The 22,623-nt window shown below is 34.6% G+C and overlaps 1 protein-coding gene across 1 annotated transcript in view; it reads left to right on the plus strand.

Annotated features, from left to right (window-relative positions):
- Positions 1 to 22,528, plus strand: part of cept1b (choline/ethanolamine phosphotransferase 1b) — a 105,122-nt gene extending 82,594 nt beyond the window's left edge. Inside the window, exons 5-9 of the mRNA XM_028797049.2 lie at positions 250 to 334; positions 15,920 to 16,051; positions 17,170 to 17,328; positions 19,205 to 19,330; positions 19,925 to 22,528. Coding sequence (XP_028652882.1) covers positions 250 to 334; positions 15,920 to 16,051; positions 17,170 to 17,328; positions 19,205 to 19,330; positions 19,925 to 20,056 — 634 coding nt within the window. The 3' untranslated portion in view covers positions 20,057 to 22,528. The remainder of the gene's footprint in view (positions 1 to 249; positions 335 to 15,919; positions 16,052 to 17,169; positions 17,329 to 19,204; positions 19,331 to 19,924) is intronic.
- Positions 22,529 to 22,623: the final 95 nt, after the last annotated feature.

A 22,623-nucleotide genomic window follows, 5' to 3' on the forward strand; every position in this document is an offset into this window, starting at 1 on the left:
GACTGTATGAAATAAGGGAATTAAAATGTTAAAGCTAGAAATTTTTGAAATAGAGCAAACAGATTGTATTGGTGAATATATAAAATATTTTACATAAAGCCACAATTATATACTGTATATTATGAATATATATTTTGATCTTTATAAGGACTCGGTCTGTGCATGAAATGCGGTCTGCTCTGCATGTCAATTAACATCTTTTATAATTGCTTGAATATAATTATGCTCTAATTTCTGCTTCTCAATCAGAATTGATGTGACTGAGGTGCAAATCTTCATAATAATCATGTATTCACTGGCAGCAATTGGAGGATCGGATTTTTGGCAATTACCGGTAAACATCTTTTTAAAATTAGAAACATATGTTTGTGGTTTTAATAATTTCTTTAAAAAAAAAAAAGATTAAAAATTTTTTTTTGCATAACTAATTTTTAATAATCAACAAGGAGTAACTTTTATTAATTGTTACACATCACATGACTGTTTCAATTTATTTTTAATGTTATCTGTGGCAGCAACAATAAAAGCTCAGCTGGGAAATTATTCTTATTAATGAAACATGCTTTTTTGAAAACAAAATAAGGTAATGATTCTGTCAGTTTTACTTTTTGAATATAAAACAGTTACTTCAACTTGCAGGAGAGGGCTTTAAGCACTGCACGTGTAGAACACCAAACAAAAGCATGTATTCTTGCACTTGTTTTAAATACACTCTGAACATTCTAGCTTTTAAATTGTGTTGAAATGTCAGCGATCCTCAAGATTTCTGCTGGTTTTTTTTTTTTTTTAAACCAGGTATGTACAAGTCTTTGTGGCTACAAGTTTTCATTTCATTAAGCTTATTATCAGTAAGCAGTTCATGGCAAGAACTTAACTCATTGAGTAGTTAGCAGCTGTGTATATGTTTCTTCTAAGTATACAACCACATATTTGTATTACTTCAATGCTTTTTGCACCACAGAAATTTAAATTCTTAAGTTTGCGGAAGTTTGCTGAATTGCGTCAAACAGTCAACCTATAATTTCTAAAATATATTCACATGGTAGTCCAAGTTCTTTTTCATCCTTGGTTCCTTCAGGTAATATTGCCTTAAAATATAAATTAGTAGTCATCCGGGTGAAAGATTTATAATATAAAATAGACAATACAAACCTTTAGCAGTTCCAATTTTGCACTACTGTTATTTGGTGAGCAAAAATGGGTAAACAAGGAGTCGTAAGTACATTTCCAGATGTTGTTTGGCCTCTTAGTCTGACAGGAGTGAGAAATATGAAGCCTGTATGGCCTAAGTCTGAACCATGAAAAGAAACTGCTTCTGTATTCTTTGCTGTTGAATTATATTTCTGTAACCAGAACTTACTTTTTTCTTTTAAAAGGCCTAATTAGCTGAATTTTTAAGTATTAGTGAATAACAATTGATTGAATGTGACAGTTCAACATGCTTTTTATTTATAATGAATACAATCTGTGCATAATTTCAAAGCAGAACTGGTGAAGTTGGTCTGCTTTTTACTTAATACATTTCTGCTGTATATAGTTTAAATTTTGTGATAAAGCAAATGTACAAATACCAGCTATGCCATTGAGACAATCTGCATTTTTGTTCACATGCAAGTGTCACTTATATTATTTGAGAGCCAAAAAATGTATTTTCATCAGACATTATTGTACAGGACAGTGGAGTAGTTGCATACAATTACAACCAAGCAAAGTTATAAATACTGAGCAGCTATGTTCCTTACACCAGAACACAAGATAAATTTAGTGTATCATATGTAAGACATTAGGCAAATGAGTGTTATGATTTTTCAGGGTTTTTGTTGCTGTAACTGAGAATCTGTTAAACCTTTAGTAATATCCTAAAGGTGATTTGCAAACAAGATAAGTTATTTCTTTACAAGTCAGTGAAATAAATAACTATTGCTAATTATTCTAGCTTTCATTGATGTGTAAAAGATTTACATTGTGAAGAGGATGTAGACATTCATGAATATAGTGAAAGCACAACATTCTTTAAACTATACATTTTTATATTTATTGACATTATACTCTAAAGTAAAATGTATCTTTTTTCCCCATTATTCACATTATGATTGATAGTGATTATCACCAGTCATCCACTGTTATCCTCAATTAACATATACTAGTCTGAATACCAATACAGCAAAATGTGTGGAATTATTGACAGGCTCATCCATTCTTGAAAGTGATTAGCAATAACTTCTTCTTTTGGCTGATCCTGTTAGGGGTTGCCACAGTGGATCATCATCTTCCATATCTTTCTGTCCTGTGCATCTTGTTCTGTTACACCCATCACCTGCATGTCCTCTCTCACCACATCCATAAACCTTCTCTTAGGCATTCCTTTTTTCCTCTTCCCTGGCAGCTCTATCCTTAGCATCCTTCTCCCAATATACCCAGCATCTCTCCTCTGCACATATTTAAACCAACGCAATCTCGCCTGACTCTGACTTTGTCTCCCAACCGTCCAACTTGAGCTGACCCTCTAATGTACTCATTTCTAATCCTATCCATCCTCGTCACACCCAGTGCAAATCTTAGCATCTTTAACTCTGCTACCTCCAGCTCTGTCTCCTGCTTTCTGGTCAGTGCAATAACACATATTTAAAATAAGAATACACATAGTATAAACTAATTTCCCCAAACCCTCTTAAACACACCTATATTAACCATGTGAAAAAGTAATTTCCCGCCTTAGTTACTCAGTCAACCAGTGAACCAAATTTAAATAACGGCTTAAATTTTCTAAAACTTTTTTCTAATTATTTTTAATCTAAACCTTTTAAAATTAACTTTCCAGCATGTGAAGTTAGCTAATAGGTCTCAACAAGCAACACACCACGTCTCTATCAAACGAAATTCCAGAAGACCTGAGAAAGAAAGTTACTGAAATATATCGGTCAGCAAAAGATAACATGCAATCTCTAGAACCCTGGGACACTAGCGAACTACTATATGTGTCATCATCTCCCAAAGGAGAGAACTGAAAAACAGTGGTAAATCTGCACAGAAGTGATCTAGCAATGTTACTCCAAGAGTACATAGAAAACTCATCTGGGAAGTCACAGAAGGACCCAGGTGAACATCTAAATAACTGCAGGCCTCCATCAGCTCTGTTAATGTCAGCGTTCATGATTCCATCATTAGAAAGACATTGGACAAAATGGGATCCATGAGAAAGATGTAAGGCAAAAACCATTGCTAAACAAGAGGAACATAAAGACTTGTCTAACATTTGCCAAAAACACATTGATCACACCCTAAACTTTTGGGATGATGTTTTGTGCACTGATGAGTAAAAAAAGTGTACATTTTTGGAAGACATTGGTTCTGTTTAGTCTGACATAAAGCTAGAACAGTTTTCCATAAGAACATCATGCCCATGTTCAGACGTGGTGGTACTCTAGTGTTACAGTGAGGGAATGCTTGGCTTCTTCAGGGCCTGGCCAGCTTGCCATCATTGGGGGAGGCATGAAATTCGCTTTCTATCATAAAGTACGGAAGGAAAATGTCTGGTCATTAGTCTTTTGATCTGAAGCTTAAGCGCATTTGGGTTATGCAGCAGGATAATGACTGAAGCACAAAAGCAAGTCCACCTTTGAATGGCTGAAAACAACAAAATTAAGGTTTTGGAATGTCCTAGTCAAAGTCTTTACCTGAACACCATTGAGATGTTGTGTCTGGGCATTAAATGGCAGTTCAAAGTTAAACCGTTCAGTGTGGCTGAATTAAAATAATTCTGTATAGAAGTGTGGGCCAAAATTTCTTCACAGCAATGCTAAAGACTGATCTTTGTTAGTGGAAGGTTTTTATTGCAGTTGTTGTGACTGAAGGTGACACAAGTAATTATAAAGCTTAGCTTACTTTTTCATATGAGTGAAATAAGTATTGGTGAACATTTTTACCTTCAATATAATCAATGATAATTTAAAAACTATGTGTTGAGTTTTACTCCGGTTGTCAATTGTATTATGCTAAATTTGTGTGGAGATCAGAAACAGTGAAGTGTTTTGAGTAAGCAAAAATACAGGAAATCAGGAAGGGACAAATACTTTTTTATAGCACTGTAATTGGCCATGATACGCTAAATATACAGTATGTATATCAATATACCCTGCATTCTGGCCTCTTATCCTGAAAAACTGTCATAAGTTTTAACCATACATTTACATGAAATTGAACTAAAAGTCAAAACTGAGATCCTTCATTATCAAGTATGGCCTTTAAAGTGCAAGTATGACTTAAATCAGCCTAGTCTCTGCATTGTGGTTTTGTCAAGAAAAAAAAGAATTAAAATTCTGCAAACTGGAGCAGACATGTAATACAATGTAAACAATGGTTCAAAATAAAGTAAAGTGAAGCTGCTCTGTGAGCTTTATTTACAGCTCAAACTATGAAATAAGATGCAGTACATACATCATGTAAAAAATGAAAAAGAACTGAAATTACAGAATAAGGTCAAGTCAATAATTTTACATTACAGATACACTGCAAAGGAAGCACATCATAATGAAGTGCCCCAACACAACTCTTAACTCCAATGCCAATAAAAACCCTTCTATGTGTCTTTATCTTTGACACCCTTGAATTTTCAACATTGTTTCAGTGTATAACACTTCTTGCATCCTTCTTACAAGAAGCTTAATGCATAGCTGCTTTCAGAAAATAAACTGAAAAATTCATTTTGAAGTAACAAAGCAGGCATTTGACTTAAGCTTCTAGCCCTGCTGGACAGCAGGCTTTTGATTTCAGAGAGATCATACTGTTTTGGAAGGAATGGCTCTGCTGAGTTGCAATGTATTTATTAACACTTTCTTCCCAGGAAAAAATGCCACAGTTTAATAAACAGGTTTCTCTTTTTCCTTAACGTCAGAGTTAGAAACTTGCTCCATGATACTCTGAAACTCTTTACAGCTATTCTGCTTAAGCTGGTGTCACATTATATAACTCCTAAGCCGAGGTGACATCAAATTAAACGACTAGGAATTGCAGGAAATGACTAAATACATGACTTTGTGATGCATTTAGCACAGTTTCCCATTCCCAGAGTGTTGAAAGCTTATCATTTTTCTGACAGCCAATAATGCCTGACTGTGCTTCAGCTGTATGAATGCTTGCCTGTTACAGTGAGTTCACTTGCAATCTCAGCCCTGTTTTTTTTCTTTTTTCCTTCCTGTCATGGTATGTAAAACATTAGACATCAGACAGATGAACCCCCTTTCTGTTTGCCTAGTACCAAAACGCACACTGTCCATGAGAACATTCATTGGTTGTCAGCTCTCAGAGCCAATCCCTGCAATTTAGAACAAAATAAGCGCTGTTTTAATTTCGTTTGGCATGAATTTCTGAAGATGTCAAACGACAGGACTGGTGGTATCTGGAGTGCCACAATTGACCCAGACTTGCAAAGATTATGTAAATTAAGTATATGACTGAATGCTGAGAAAATCGTGTAATGTGAGAGGGCCTTTACAAATGCTTTTGAAATCCCCTGTAGTAGATTTTACCAATTCAGTGTGTTGCATTTTCACTGAATACCTAAAACTTTTTGGGATGGGACAAAGCTTCAAACAAACAAATAAAAATCCTCATTCTGAGTAGTGTCTGAGTCTACTTGTGTTTTTAGATTGGCACCAGGATCAGTGAATTTACCCACTTAAAAACATTTTGCTCAATCCTTTTATTACTATATTGACAGCATAAGAGCTTATCTTACATTAAAACGATTCAATAATGGGTTTGTGGTGCTTCACTCCTTAAAAAATACCAGTTATCCTCTAAGGTTCTTCTCATATTAAGCCAGTGCTTATGAAAAATATTTTCACTTAGTTAAATTCACTTTATCCAAGATTTTATTGTTGTTGAAAGAAGAAAGAAGCCTGGATGCCATTATCATTGTACTGCATAGTTAATATAACTTTTACTTTCAGGGCCATACTTACTAATAGCTAGCATCCTGAAAGTTGAAGTTATAACCTTACTTTCAGAGTGCCGGTACCTATCCCAGCAGCACTGGCATAAGGGAGGAGCAATCCTTGAATAGGGAGCCAGTCTTGTAAGCATTTATATAAATTCATATTTATAGCATTGATATGTATGCCTGTGAAAATGATAGCGATGTCAGTTAGAACTGACCGGTGATGATAACAAACGGGCTTAGGCAATAAAGACAGAGGTCTTACTGGGAATAGAGAAGGGAACATATACAGTTGTGCTCAATAAAATTACCACCCTTGCCTTTTGATATATAACATATGCAGTATCTTTCAAAAAATATTCAGTGAAACAGCTTTGGTCTTTATACCTGTTTGATACAGAGCTACACAAGATCAAACAGTAATTAAAAACTGAAAAGTGCCATGACAGTTATTGCAACCATTTGAATTATTCAAATTTTTTATTTTTTATAGTTTTATTAGAAGAACTAGATTATCATTGCAGTGAAAGTAGACTTAATCATTTTAAATGACACATGACCTATATTAACCCATGGTTAACCAATAAATTTTGGTTTTAATGCTTCAAGAAGATCATTTTCATTCCCTACTCCTTACTAATAATGCTGAAGTCAAGAGGGCTGTATGAGACCATCAAAATACTAGTATTACCAAACACAAAAATGCAAAATGTTAAAGGTCCTTTCCAGTGACCTTGGCATTTGTTTCTTCTGTTTGCAAAGCGGTTAAGAAGTTTGAACATGGAACTGTCAAGAACTTCCCTGGATGTGGTGGCAAGAGAAAAAAATGGAAGTCTTCAAAGGTTGATGTGAACTGTCAGAAAAACCCATGTGAAAAACAGAAAGAACTTAAAACTGACCTGTGGTTCAGTCCACATTCTAAAGCAATAAAGGGATTATTGGTGAAGACATAAAAAGGCACAACTGATATTTGCCAAAATATACCAAGAGAAACCAAAATCCTTTTGGGAAAATGTTTTGTGAACCGATTAAGACAAAGTAAAGTTCTTTATTAATGCACAACAGTGTTTTTTTTATACACAGTGAAATGAAGGTTATGAAAAAGTAACGCTCTACCTGCACTAAAATATCGTGGAGGTTCCATAATGCTGTGGGATGGCCTCTGATACTGGAGGTTTTGAACTTATTAAAGGAAAAATTAACTCAGTAGATTATTAGGGCATCTAAAAGCAGAATATACCACCCAGTGTTAGATATCAAGGTATGGGCCAAAGATGATGCGTCTTTCAGCAGAACAATGACCAAAAACAGATGTCCAGAATCAGAAAAGAATGATTAAAAATAACAAACAGACCATTTTAAATAGGCCAGCAGTGAGTGATGATTCTATTCTAACTGAAAATGTTAAGAAAAGGCTAAATCTGCTTTTTGTAAATGAAATCCTGCAAACTTTTAAGAGCTATAACAATTTGCAGTTGAACAATGGGAAGAACTACCAGCAGAAAGGTGCAACAAGCTATAGATAGCTACAAAAATAATTGAAGGCTTTCATCTATTCCAAGAATATATCATGCATAGTGCTTGCCTGAGTTGAATACAGCATTTTTTTTTTTGCTTTATTAAGGTTCATAACAGAAAACTGCTTACAGACACGAAATTGCAAACATGGATAGAATTCCTGCAGCAAAAACTGTCATCAACCAGGGATATTTTGAGCTGATGTAGCAAATAAATGTTCCATTGTCAAAAGTATAGACTTCTTTCAAGAGAGATTTGCTACAGACCAGTTATCAACATCTGGAGTTCCTCTTGTGCCTCAAATGATTTTGTAGAAAATAGATTTCAAAATACTGTGAAGTATTTCTCAAAACATTGGAAGTCAAAAAATCTCCCACTAAATTCACGTCACAATGTGGGAAGTTTGCTACTGTACTGTTTTGGTTTAGCATCAACAGGTGACATAGTGTTAATAAGGTGAGAGTTTAAAATGTGAAGGTGTGTTGGATTATTTTTTGTTAACTCCTTTTTCCACAGATTAAGCTCAAAAGTGCAAATGTTTTCATAAAACACTGTCACCAGTTTGTTGCGTCCTACTGTCTTTGTGTTAAGTCCATTTAGGTATTCCATAATATCAACCATATAAGTGAGGTCTTTGAACCATCTGCTGTCCTGTAGCTCTGATATAGGATTTTCCTTCATTTCCATAAATGCCTGGATCTCAGTGAGCAACTGATTTAAAAAGAAAAAAAAGTCCAGTATAGTACTACAAATTAGACTGTGAACTTCGGTGTGATATGGCAGTTTGAGAGCTTTCAGGGTCTTCCAGAGGGTTGCTGAATTGTTTGTGGTTAGGACCTTTTGCTGATGCAACTTTCTACCTCCTCCTTTCTTCTTTCCATGACAGACAAAGACCATACCCCTGTTGGTTTTAAGAATCTCAACCACTTAAATAAATACATGATGAGCGAGCAAAAAAAAAGTAATTGTAACATAAAGGAGGCTCTTGCACAATTTTCTGGTGTGCTTATATTCCAACTTTTCTCTCTAGCAAGCCAAATACACACCTGCTGAAATGACGACATGGGTACCCATAAATGCACCCCCAACAAAGAGCCTGCAACACATGCTCTCCCAATGATTGGTTCCTACCTAACATTATGTACATACAGTATTATATAAGGGTGGTCTAACAATTTTGAGGAAATACAGAAAAGAAAAACAATCTTACCCCAAAGTACAACTATAACACAGAAAAACAGATTGTTAAACTCAAAAAAGTTAATTAATCTTTATTGAAAAGTCTATGATAGTATCCATCTTCAGTGTTTTGCTGCACAAAGACTCCCGGTGCAAAATGCAGTGAAAATGACAAAATTCTGCAAAAAAAGTGTTTTTTTTTTTTCTTTTCAACTTTGTCAATACTCAGTCTTCCTTGACTGTCATTTTTGATGCTCTTATCTTTATACAGACAAGCATGCCTACACTTATCATGTAGTCTATCAAGAGCTATCATCAAAGTGTTAGACTATATTGACTCATGTAGAAGTGTCTTTCATTTGAACTAGTTTCACAAAATCTTGCATTATCTGCATATTGTTATCAACACCACAAATGAAAACTGCAAGCTGAGCCACATCTGTTATAGCTGTGTTTTAATCCTTTGACTGTTTTTTATCAGAAAGCTGGTTATTAAGATCATTCAGTAAATCACAGATTCCCCTGCAACTGTGCTTCTTAAAAAGCATATACTGGCAGATGCTTGCCATTTATCTTTAAATGTGTGCTTCTTTGCATCATTTACTTTGGGATCATATTGAGGCTGACCTTGTCTTTATTTTATAATAAAGTTTCAAGCTAGTTGTTGAGAGATAACAGCTTTTGAATTGTATAGTGCCTTATAGTAATATTTAACAGGTGGAATGCAATTTTAATTTAGCAAATACTAAGTGAAGTGTGTCCTGAAAGTTTATAATAAAATATATAATCCTACATTAACATTTGTGTTTGTGATGTACAGTCTCTTGATCAGTTTATAAGGATTTCAGTTTACATTGGAGGATAAAAGCATTTGATAGCCAATCAAACAAAAATTCTGTAAGCATCACTTTTCATGAAATATTTGCACATGCACAGTACAAATAAATTTATGATGCTACCTGATTTTTAGTTTTTATTCTTTACATTAATATAGCGCTTTTCTCAGTACACTTTAGAGAGAGAGGGGAGACACTTCAACCATCACTGATGTACAGCATCCACCTGGATGAGGCGATGGCAGTCATTTTGCACCATACGTTACCTTTTAGGTGGTTAAGGGGTGCAAAAGAGAGCATTTTAGAAATGGAATGATTAGGGGCCAGAATGACTAGGCCATGGAGGGCAATTTAGCCTAGACATTAGAATACATGCTGCTCTTTATGAAGGATGCCCAGAGAACTTTAATGACTACTGTGTTTAAAGACCTCAGTTTTTATTGTCTCATCTGAAGGATAGCGCCATTTTTACAGCACAGTGTCTGCTTCACTGCTCTGGGACAGTGGGATGCACACACAGACTACAGGGTGTTCACCCCCTGCTGACTTCACCAACACCTTTTCAAGCGATAACCCAAGCTTTTCCTAGATGGTGTCCCATCCACATACTGGCCGGGCTCAAACATGCTTTGCTTCAGGTGGATTACCTCTTCTGAAATGCATGTGGTATGGTTACTGGATGAAGTTATACACCTGCAAGAAAATGGTGCATATGCATGGTGCAAATCAGGTGGCCACACATCTAGCCGTTGCATGGGCCAGATAACTAGCTTCTGTAGGCTGTATTTTTGATACCACTTATATAGGTGATTTACAGTATCTTTAATTACTAAGTGCCAGAGTCCTTACCTGGCTAGCCACTTATTGTGGTGTCCATTGTTTGGGGACCCTTGCTTAAATTGTCTGTTACTGTGAAAAGTTAATTGAGCAGAAGATGAACTGCTCACCAAAAGGCTTAAAGTTAAAGGTGACACATTTCTTTTCAGCATTCTATGCAAGATTAATGTATTGTTTTTGTTTTGTACAATTGTACAGGGTAAAAAAGAAAGTTGCACCATGCAAAGGTTTGGGCACCCCATGATATTTGAGGTCTCAGACCTTCATTAGTTCAACAGGGCTATGACTTGTTCACAGTCATCGTTAGGAAACCCCAGGTGATGCAAACTGCAAAGCTATATAAATTCCTCCTCAAACCTTGTCCTAACAATCAGCAGCCATAGGCTCCTTCAAGCAGCTGCCTGGCACTGTGGAAAAATAAAATAATTGATGCCCACAAAGCAAGAAAAGGCTACAAGAAAACAGCAAAACATTTTCAGGTAACTGTTTACTCGGTTCATAATGTTAAGATATGGCAGTTAACAGCAATAGTAGAGGTCAGGTTGAAGTCTGGAAGACCAAGAAAACTTTCTGAAAGAACTGCTCGTTGGATTACGAGAAAGGCAAATAAAAACCCCTTTTTGACTGTAAAAGACCTTTAGGAAGATTTAGCAGGGGGTTGAGGGGATATACAGTGGTGTGAAAAACTATTTGCCCCCTTCCTGATTTCTTATTCTTTTGCATGTTTGTCACACAAAATGTTTCTGATCATCAAACACATTTAACCATTAGTCAAATATAACACAAGTAAACACAAAATGCAGTTTTTAAATGATGGTGTTTATTATTTAGGGAGAAAAAAAATCCAAACCTACATGGCCCTGTGTGAAAAAGTAATTGCCCCCTTGTTAAAAAATAACCTAACTGTGGTGTATCACACCTGAGTTCAATTTCCGTAGCCACCCCCAGGCTTGATTACTGCCACACCTGTTTCAATCAAGAAATCACTTAAATAGGAGCTGCCTGACACAGAGAAGTAGACCAAAAGCACCTCAAAAGCTAGACATCATGCCAAGATCCAAAGAAATTCAGGAACAAATGAGAACAGAAGTAATTGAGATCTATCAGTCTGGTAAAGGTTATAAAGCCATTTCTAAAGCTTTGGGACTCCAGCGAACCACAGTGAGAGCCATTATCCACAAATGGCAAAAACATGGAACAGTGGTGAACCTTCCCAGGAGTGGCCGGCCGACCAAAATTACCCCAAGAGCGCAGAGACGACTCATCCGAGAGGTCACAAAAGACCCCAGGACAACGTCTAAAGAACTGCAGGCCTCACTTGCCTCAATTAAGGTCAGTGTTCACGACTCCACCATAAGAAAGAGACTGGGTAAAAACGGCCTGCATGGCAGATTTCCAAGACGCAAACCACTGTTAAGCAAAAAGAACATTAGGGCTCGTCTCAATTTTGCTAAGAAACATCTCAATGATTGCCAAGATTTTTGGGAAAATACCTTGTGGACTGATGAGTCAAAAGTTGAACTTTTTGGAAGGCAAATGTCCCGTTACATCTGGCGTAAAAGGAACACAGCATTTCAGAAAAAGAACATCATACCAACAGTAAAATATGGTGGTGGTAGTGTGATGGTCTGGGGTTGTTTTGCTGCTTCAGGACCTGGAAGGCTTGCTGTGATAGATGGAACCATGAATTCTACTGTCTACCAAAAAATCCTGAAGGAGAATGTCCGGCCATCTGTTCGTCAACTCAAGCTGAAGCGATCTTGGGTGCTGCAACAGGACAATGACCCAAAACACACCAGCAAATCCACCTCTGAATGGCTGAAGAAAAACAAAATGAAGACTTTGGAGTGGCCTAGTCAAAGTCCTGACCTGAATCCAATTGAGATGCTATGGCATGACCTTAAAAAGGCGGTTCATGCTAGAAAACCTTCAAATAAAGCTGAATTACAACAATTTTGCAAAGATGAGTGGGCCAAAATTCCTCCAGAGCGCTGTAAAAGACTCATTGCAAGTTATCGCAAACGCTTGATTGCAGTTATTGCTGCTAAGGGTGGCCCAACCAGTTATTAGGTTCAGGGGGCAATTACTTTTTCACACAGGGCCATGTAGGTTTGGATTTTTTTTTCTCCCTAAATAATAAAAACCACCATTTACAAACTGCATTTTGTGTTTACTTGTGTTATATTTGACTAATGGTTAAATGTGTTTGATGATCAGAAACATTTTGTGTGACAAACATGCAAAAGAATAAGAAATCAGGAAGGGGGCAAATAGTTTTTCACACCACTGTATGTTAGTTAGTTAGTTTGTTTGTTTTTTCTCATAATCATGATTTTGCAAGTTTCCCAAAGGTACATTTTTCTATTAGAGCAGGTAACACTCAAACTATGCCAGATATATTCAAGATAGCATAGTAAGAGAATAAAAATTGTTCATAATCTATTTAGTTCAATTCATCAGTTTATTTTTGTCCTGTGCTATTCACTGAGTGTAGGCTCAGAGCACTGTAACAAATTCACTACTACTACAAATTTCTAATGCATACACATTAAGACACATTTGTTTTAGGTACATAGTAGGACAAAGCAGTTCCTACCTGGTTAACATAAATGGAACCTAAGAATATCAGTATATTTCATTAGTGTTGATTAACATTAAAATGGCAAAGAAATGAATTGGTCTGGAGTTATATTACAACTTATACAGTAGTACTAGGGGGTTGTACCGTGTTAGCCATTATGAATGTAGAGAAAAGCCAAGCAAAATTGACACCTTTTATTGGCTAATTAAAAAGATACAATATGCAAGCTTTCGAGGCAACTCGGGCAAGATGTAATTGCCTGAAGAAGTGGCCTGAGTTGCCTCGAAAGTTTGCATATTGTAATCTTTTTAGTTAGCTAATAAAAGGTGTCAACTTATACAGTATTAACACTTGGTTTAAGAAGAAAGAAAAACTAATAACTTTCCTAGAGCACTGTAGTAGAATTGGCCCTGTGGTAAAAATACTCAGCAACTGTCCTACATCATGCTGAAAGTATGAGACGTTTATGATAACCAGCAGTTCAGGCAACATCCTCTTTCCTCTGTACTACTGCCTCAAGACAGTTTAATGTGTTAACAGCCTTCCAGATGATTTAAGTTTGTTGGCAGCTTCAGATCAGTTTCTGTCCCGGTGTACCTCAGAGTACTTGTATTGTAACTACTTATTCCCTCCATCTCATTTATAGCCCAACGATAAAGTCAAAGCTCAGATATGTAGGCCTTTTTTTAGTTCAGTTTTATTCTATCAGTCGTGTTCACGATCCCAACCCCCCATCTGACACTGCCTTTTTCACATAAAGACGTGCTATAACAGAGGTGAACTCGGATCATGACAACGGTTCTACATCAGAGCAAGAATGTACGTCGCACTTTTTGCCATCGCTGTACTTTGTATATGTACACGGGAAGCTCTGCAGTTTACTTGTGACTTTACGCTGTAGAAAGTAAGTAAATAAATAAAGGTAAATAAGTAATTAACATTCAATCTGGCTCTTATATTCAAAGTACAGCGACGGCAGCTTCCACCTTCAGCTATAGACTCTTCACTCTAGTGTTTAGATCTGGTTCCTAGCAGGCATGCAACTGCCGGTAGTTTGAGTGCATGCAGAGCCACCAAGAGTAATGCGTGCACATAGCATTTATCGTGAGGAAAGCATAGCATTTACCGTGAGGAAAGCCGGCTTCCTGAGGTATAACAAGCTTATTTGCCATCTCAAGTTCTCCATTTACTTTGTGAAATCCAAAGTAAGTCCAGGCTTTAGATTTAAATTGAGATGGCGCTGCAAAAATGTAACTACAACCTTGATTAGTCATGTTCTCGTTTTGAACTGTTTTCAAGGAGTGCATTCCTTCAGCAAAGTGTGGCCATGTGCAGCAGCCACGTATGGTCATTATTGCAGCAGTATAAGTAAATGTATGTACTATACATTCTGATTTCGATAACTACATTAGTAAACTGTTACCATGGCAACTGCAAATGCCTGCTTGCATGCAACTAATATTTAACTGTCTATAGTAATTAATCACATGGTATCGTTTACACGTGGTTGAACAAGGTTATATTTTGACAGGAATGTTAGCACTTTCTTTTTCTCTCTCATTTAAAACTTGATGTTGTAATCCTACTGGCGATTCGATTATCGCCATACTTCAGAATTGCGCTTTGTAAATTAACCGATTTTTAAATTTTTTTTCCTCCCACCCCTAATATCCTGTAATCTGGGTGTACTTAAATAATGGTGCTCTATTGGTTACAAAAGCAAAATCACTACTAAATGAATTGTAGAGGCGTTGCTACACAAATTTCCCTAACAAGATATAGGTATGGGGACAGCATGCTGTTTTACAAAGTTCTTACTTAATTGTACTCCTTGTTTACCTTTTTTGTATTCCATTCTAGTTGACAGTGTAATCAGTGCTTTAATTGGAAATGCTATTTTTGTTAAGCAGTTTTCTTCCATTTACAGATTATAGAACTGCATTCATGTTTCTCATTTTAGGCTGCTTGATTTATTTATTTATTTATATACTTTAAACCAATGAAAGTGCTTGGATTTAAAAAGTGAGCCATATCTAACAATGCCAGTTGTGTTTGCTGTTTTAAAGAAGTATAAATTTGCACTTGCATCTTTCCAGTCTTTTTGATTGGAAATGTGTTGTCACTCACAAACTTTGTGCAAAAAGTTAAAATCAGCATAAGTGTTTGATAATATACATTTAAAAAGAAAAACTTACACTTCCTAGGACTTTTTGAGAACAATAATAAACTTATTATAAAAGCAAAAGTGTTACAGACCTGAATAAACTACTGGTAGCTATTTGATTGTAATAAAACCTGCAGCTGTTAAGTCCTCCCAGTGCCTGGCTGCTCACATTTGATTTTGATTGAGATGAAGACAAGTACATTTTCAGTTCTACTGTTGCACACTGTAATTCTTTGGTTTCCTGTATATTACATATAACTCCAGCGATCCTGCATTCCAACTTTACAGATGAAATAACAGATTTATACAATGATTGATATTTTGTAATTACCAAGAAAAAGAAAGAGAAACCATAGATCACGTGGAGGGAAAAAAAGCAATTTTTTTACGGCAAAGAGAGCTCTCATCTTATTTTCAGAAATAGTAATTTAAAGCAGAAGATGACACATGGACTGTAACTGTTGCAAATAAATGTACATAAATCCTAAGAAGCCGTTGGAAGAAAACAAGCAGTATCCATTCTGAGATGGACTAAAATGTTTAGAACAACTCAGTAATTGGTTCATATACCTCCTAATCACTCAAATTGCTGCTCCCCTGCTATAAAGTTTGTGTCTTTAGCTGTTGATAAGCATGGCTGCATGAAAAGGGTCACGAATTGGTACAGCTTTTGGTTATGGGAAATACCTCAAAGTAGAAGGTAAAGATAAGTAAACAGTGTGTTATAGTTTTAACAGAATAACTGTGCTTGTGCCCTATAGACACATTCTTTGATTGCAGTGATGGTTATATGCTATTAATAAAAGCTGAATTTGCAGATTATTTTTGATTTGTAAATTTATTTTTTAAACTACCTTTCTTCAAAGATTCCTGTATTAAACATCCAAATGAAGATTTTGCCTGCTCTCTGTACAGTTGCTGGTGCAATATTTTCCAGTACAAACTACTTCCGTGTGATATTTACAGGAGGTGTTGGCAAGAATGGATCCACAATAGCAGTAAGTTTAATAATCTTTTGCTGTGTCTGTTTTGTGAAGTGCAGGACTTTACAAAGTGATGCAAGGCAAACTATACTAAAGAAAATTGATCAGTTTTAAGGTATGACCTAATCATTTTATGATAAATTAAGGTTCAATTTTAGATTACTAAGGTTTGAAAGATCTGATCTCCAACAGGTTAGAACCGGTTGAAGCTATAATTACAAGAAAACACAAAAACTTCATAAGGTAAAAGTTCAGAGTACTAGTGACACATAACATTATTTCATATTTAAAGAGCTCCTGTAACTAGCCACATTTCCCCCTGGAGACAAAGTTCCACCTGTCTGTCATTCTACTGCTGGATTTTCAGTTTACACAGTATTCCTGTTTAAAAGGTTATATTGACAATTGCTAAAATATTCTCTAATCATTTATGAATATCATGGGTATCAAACACATTTGCAGTCCTGTTTTAGCACTGGTGAATCTAGAGAGGGGAACAGCAGCTGAACATGAAAACCGTCAGTTAACTTTTTTAATTAAAAAAAAAAAAAAAATGTTTTGGGGCTTTGTAGGTTCTTGAACTGGACATTCTCTTTGTCAGTTTACTGGTCATTTTCTGGGATCCCCGGGTAGTCTGCCCCTTTAAAAGAGATATTATAGCAGACTTTTTACAACCAGATGCCTTTCCTGAAACTAACCTCTTTTAGACGCCTTTTACGACACACAAGATTGCTGGTCACAGGGGAAATTCTAGAACTAGATGCCTGCTTTCAGAAAATAGTATACAGTTTGCCATTATTTGTTTGTTGCATAAGGCAAATACATTTTCAGGAATATTTCCTATTTGAGATCCTCATTTTTAATATATTGGCTTAAAAGGTTTTATGCACACTATATGCATGAGAGTAATAGTTTTATAATTTATTTTCAGATATTACAATGAAAATAGTATACAGTTTGCCATTATTTGTTTGTTGCATAAGGCAAATACATTTTCAGGAATATTTCCTATTTGAGATCCTCATTTTTAATATATTGGCTTAAAAGGTTTTATGCACACTATATGCATGAGAGTAATAGTTTTATAATTTATTTTCAGATATTACAATGTGTTATGTTTCATTTACTTGCAGGGAACAAGTGTCCTTTCTCCATTCTTGCACATAGGCTCTGTGATAACCCTTGCAATTATGATATACAAGAAGTCTGCAGTTCAAATCTTTGAAAAGCACCCATGTCTTTACATACTTGCTTTTGGGTTCTTGTCTGCTAAAATAACCAACAAATTGGTGGTATGTATGCTTTTCTAATATTTAAGGCACAGCTTTTTTTTTTTTTTTTTTTTATATCTGTAATACTTCTCATCTACTGCAGTCCCACAAAGGATGCAGGTTTTTGTTGCTGTCTTGTGTAATAAAAACATTGGTGGCTAATTATTCAAATAACTTATCTCACATTTTACTAGGGAATATGCACAGTTCACCGCTGGTTCGGAAGACAGTAATATTATTGTTAAAAATTAAAAGTACTACAAGTCCTAATGCTGGTGTAAACATTACTTATAGATTGGGCTGCTGGGTATTGAAAGGTGAATATGATTTATATTTATTCTATGGAATAAATCAAGATGACCCATTTATTAGATAACCTGGGAGGACAAATGTACATTCCTAGACTGAACAACTTTCTACATCCCTTGTTCATTGTCGTAGTTTGTTGAAGCACAGAATTATAGCCAGAGACTGGGATGATGTAGCCCTGTAGCACTATGCTCATTGTGACATTTTCTTGGTCAGGAATTAGCTTTCTTTTTATTATATAACTTTGTATGATATTTTGTCATTTTAAGAGTAGTAGCAGTGGTAAAATGATTACAGTACAGTGAAAATATGCAAATAGGTCATGGAATTGTGAAGTTCTGTGGTAATTCTTACAAATTACTAGGAGAAGAATAGACACCAAAACCTTGACATGATTTCTGAAAACTCTGTGTATGTACTGTATTTTTGGCTAGCTTTTCATAATATTGTCTGTAAGTCCAATATATTAGCAGAAAAGTTCTTACATTTTTAAATTGGAGAACCCACATAAGAAAATGGTTACCATACTGGGATTTAAGAAGAGGATTATTACCATAATGACAGCAGACTCATGCATAGACAACAATCCAGCAATGTTCAGCATATCCTAGTTTTCCTTTCAATTCAATAAACTGAGTGCAAAAGATACATAGTTTAGCTAAAGTATTCCTAAAAAATATAAGAATTATTTGTATTTTATATGGGTGATGAAAATTAAAGAATTTAATTTAAGGGGATTTGCATACATTTTGGTCACACAATGTAGAAATGACAGAACGTTTTCTGTGTGGTCCCTCCATTTTAGGACACTGTGTTGTATGTAACATAGCAATGGCAGGTATATTAAAGCAGTCATATTTAGTACTTTGTGTTATATTCCTTTATCTGGTTGTGAGGTGCCTGGATTTATGGAAGGTACTGTATAATTTCATGTGTTGACTCTGCCAGTGCATTCTTCTGTGTTTATTTTGGGGCTTTACTAGGCATTGCCATGTCATTTTGATTGCAGCATTCTTGTATTTACTGTAACTATACTGGTCTCAAATTTAAAAAAAAAATATTTCATTGTAATGTATACATTTTTAACATTATATTGTGATTTTACTAATAACAGCAGTCGCTTCTAAATCATACATACTTTGACTTTAATTGTATTTACAAAATACATTGCTAACAGCCTTAAAATGTAATCATTGAACTGTTTACAATCCTAAACAAAGAACATTTCCATTAAACACTTTTCTACTACATTTTACATTTCTGTTACATTTAAAATAATAGAATAATACATCTAAATTATAATCAGTAGTACAGATTAATACTGAACTTAATACTGTATTTCCAGAACAGCCTTTTTCTAATTAGTGTTGGGTTGTTTGTTTCTTGCATGGTTAATTTTTAATTTGTATACCCATATTAAGTGTGACAAAGATGTTAGTGAGTAATCCCTTTTGATCTTGTCAAATGTTAAGATGAGTTGTGTTTTCATTACATAGATGCTTGGTGGGTTAGGGAGATTCATTTAGGTTACATTTCTTGCAGAGGTCCCAATTTCTCTGACATGTGTTATGCTTTCCTTTCTTTGTAGGTTGCACACATGACAAAGAGTGAAATGCATCTTCATGATCTGGCATTTGTAGGTCCCGGCTTGCTCTTCCTTGACCAGTATTTCAACAGTTTTATTGATGAATATGTGGTTCTCTGGATTGCCTTGGTAAGTGAATCTCAAATACTGGTCAGATATCTGCTGCCATTCTGAACTAGTGGGAACAGTTTAAAGACTATATGCAAAATATTACAAAAAGTGGAGTCAATCAGAACCCTTTTGTGTAGCAATTTTGTTTATAAAATGTTTTCATCATCTATTTGGTGGTCATTTAATGTTTATTTATGAATTTTCTGAAGCTCCTGTACTCCTCTGATACAAGGAAATCCTCAAATGTTTCACTTTGTGCAAATTGAAGAACAAAATCAATTTAATCTATACTATTTGTGTGTCCTAACACTATTTCTCTATTTTGTGCAGGTTATTGAAGGATGATATAACAATATAACAATCATTTGTTTAATTTCATACAAATATCTCCATAATTAAATTGTTGTAGTGTTTGTTGAATAACAGTTATTAATATTTTCGTGAGCTTTTGCTGAACCATAAATCATTTGTAGGACCTAATGCAAAGCTTTATATAACCTGGCAAAAGAAAAGTTTATATTCTGATTTTTAAAAGTTTTTTTTTCTGTACAATAAATAGTCTCAGATCCAATTTTTAGAAGGTAAAGTAATGTCATTATTGTTCTTTTGCAGATCTTCAATTTCTTTGATCTTGCCCGTTACTGTATCAGTGTCTGCAATCAGATTGCTTCTCATCTCAATATTTCTGTATTCAAGATAAAGCCACCAGCTTTACTCAGCAATCAAGGCCACAACCACCACTAGTCCATTGTTGTTCTTTATTACAAAACTGGAAATCTTTTTCTTATGAATGTAATCTATGAAAATGTAAGATTCTGGTAACTGTGAGAAGAAAACAAAACAAAAAAAGATTCAGTTATTGTCATGCAACGTATTGCAGTTTCAATGTTGTCATATCATTTACTAGCACTCCTTTTTTTTAAGGAAGAAAAAATGGACAATTCTTTTCTCACTATTACCACACCCCTCCAGTTTTATGGTGTTTATTCCCTAAATATTCATCACAAAACCTTTAAATGAGCAAAGAGAAACAAACGTAAAGAAGACACTGGTGGCGTACTTGTATCTTCTGATTAAGCCCTTGTTTTCAGGCAGCACTCAGTGTAACCTTTTCTACATTCACCATTTAATCAGTGGTTAAGTTGTTTTGCAGCTTGTTTTTGTTAGGTGCAAATTTATTTGCTAATTTAAAATGACTCATTACATAGGAAAAAAAAGTCTTAAAATTGGCATGCCCTTGTGTGAGTGTATTTTTTTTTTTTTAATCTTCAACAAAGCATAGAATATTTAAAAGTAACCTTATTTTTTAATCCAAATATATTTGGGTTGCAAGTTTTAACTCCGTGTAAATACAGTATGCATTTTGCTATGAGTATTTTTCTTTCATATTTAACAGTATGTATCTCAAGTTTTTTGGAGTTCTTTTAACACTGAAGGAAAGAAGCTGAATGGTCATTTTGCATCTTATCTGGCTGATAATACAAGAGAGATTCATTATGTGGTTGTTGAGTAATTTTATTTTCTTGCTCAATTTTTGACTTTAATGTTCTCAAGCTATACAATGTTGTTTTTCATTAAGGAACATCAGGATTATAAATTGAAATTCTTTAATCATTAAATGAACTTTGCCAATGTTTATTTAGTCATATGTGTGTAATGAAGAAAGATTGATAATCAGTAAAAATATTTATACAACCGTTTCCCCCATCTAATGTAATTAATGAGTGTGTTCCCCTTTCTAGATTACAGGCAGTTTAGAAATAGTTAACATTGATTTTAGTTTTATGTAAAAAATGGTGATTGTTCTTCGACAAAATGTATGAGAGAGAACTGGTACTGGCAGGTTAAAATGATAATAAATATTACTTTCTTCTGGATGAAAAAAAATCTTTTTTTAGGATTAAAAAAAAATCCATTAGTGTATGTGTTTTTCTGTGTCTTACGTTGCCTCAGTTAGTACTGCTGCTTATCGCAAGTTTCAGTGAAACTTTGGGAATCATAAAAAAAAATGTGTCAGCTGGTTAATCGAATACCTCAAGAATGATCTTGGGTCAGTTTAATTAAATTTTGGTTATTTTTTCACATGTATGTATGTGTGTGTGTGTGTATGTATGTTTATGCGTGTATGTATATATACATACATATATATATATACATAAAATCATGTGTAATTTTAAATTTAGTTTTATTAACTTGCTGTATCCAGCATTTATTTGAAAAGGGTTCTTCGTTTTCTAAATGATTGACTGCCTAACACAAAGTCTTAGTGAGTTTGCCTATTAATTGATTATGAATGGTTGGCTTGGATAAGTGATTGTCTTGTTTCCTTTGCCTTAGCCCAATTAATTTATTGGCCTGAATTAATGCAGTAGTCCTTTATCTGACATTGGGTCAATTTTTGAATGACATTTTATTGTTTAAAAAATTATTTGCTTCTTTCCAGATTTTTCATCTTTTAAGTTCTTACTTTAATATTTAATTGAATGCCTTTAATATTTGTAACTTTTTCTGTGACTTTTAAAAGGTTTAAATCTTCAGAAAGCACAGATGATTGTTTCATTTCACACTGTAGATTTTACCATGCCAAATATTTTGAGAGAGAGAGAGAATTAAAGGATGTTGTGAAGAAATTTGAACATACACACATGACTGTGTAATACTTGTACTGTGTTTTAGGTTTCTTTATTTTTTGTCCTTGCCAAGTAAAATTTTTTAAACAAAATGTTGCCTTTTCCCATAATTCTAGATTAAATGGAATTCATAAGGCTTTCTAGAAAAAACCTATAAAAAGGTTAACAACTGCTTTTTATCAAAATTCTCAGGTACAAAAATAATGTGTTGGTAGGTAACACTCCAGTGCTGCATAAAAAGTGTAACTTATTTCTGCTGACTTACAGTATAATATCCTGTTTAAATTTTGATGCAGAGATGGGAAGTCCGAAATGTGCTATACAGTATTATAGATCAAAAGTGGAGAGAGATACTGCTGATGAGCGCCAAGATGTTTCTCTCCATATAATGGCATTAGTAATTAAACAAAGTACTGAAAAAAGGTCCGTTTCTTGTTTTGCAGTCCATCTTAATAAAAGCCTCAGTTATGTTATTTGATTTATTTTTGTTAGTTCTCTTTGCCTAATTGTAACATTCTTTCTGTTAAGATATTTCATTTTAAAAATAAAACAAGCCTATGTAAAATAAAGAATACTATATTTATAACAGATGCTTTTATTTTGTTTTGTAAGAAGAATGCATTTATAAGCAAGAATGCCAATTACATTGCACTTTTTTGTTAGCTGATACAAAACCTGGAA

The sequence above is a fragment of the Erpetoichthys calabaricus genome, chromosome 3, assembly GCF_900747795.2.
Source record: "Erpetoichthys calabaricus chromosome 3, fErpCal1.3, whole genome shotgun sequence".
NCBI classification, from domain to species: domain Eukaryota; kingdom Metazoa; phylum Chordata; class Cladistia; order Polypteriformes; family Polypteridae; genus Erpetoichthys; species Erpetoichthys calabaricus.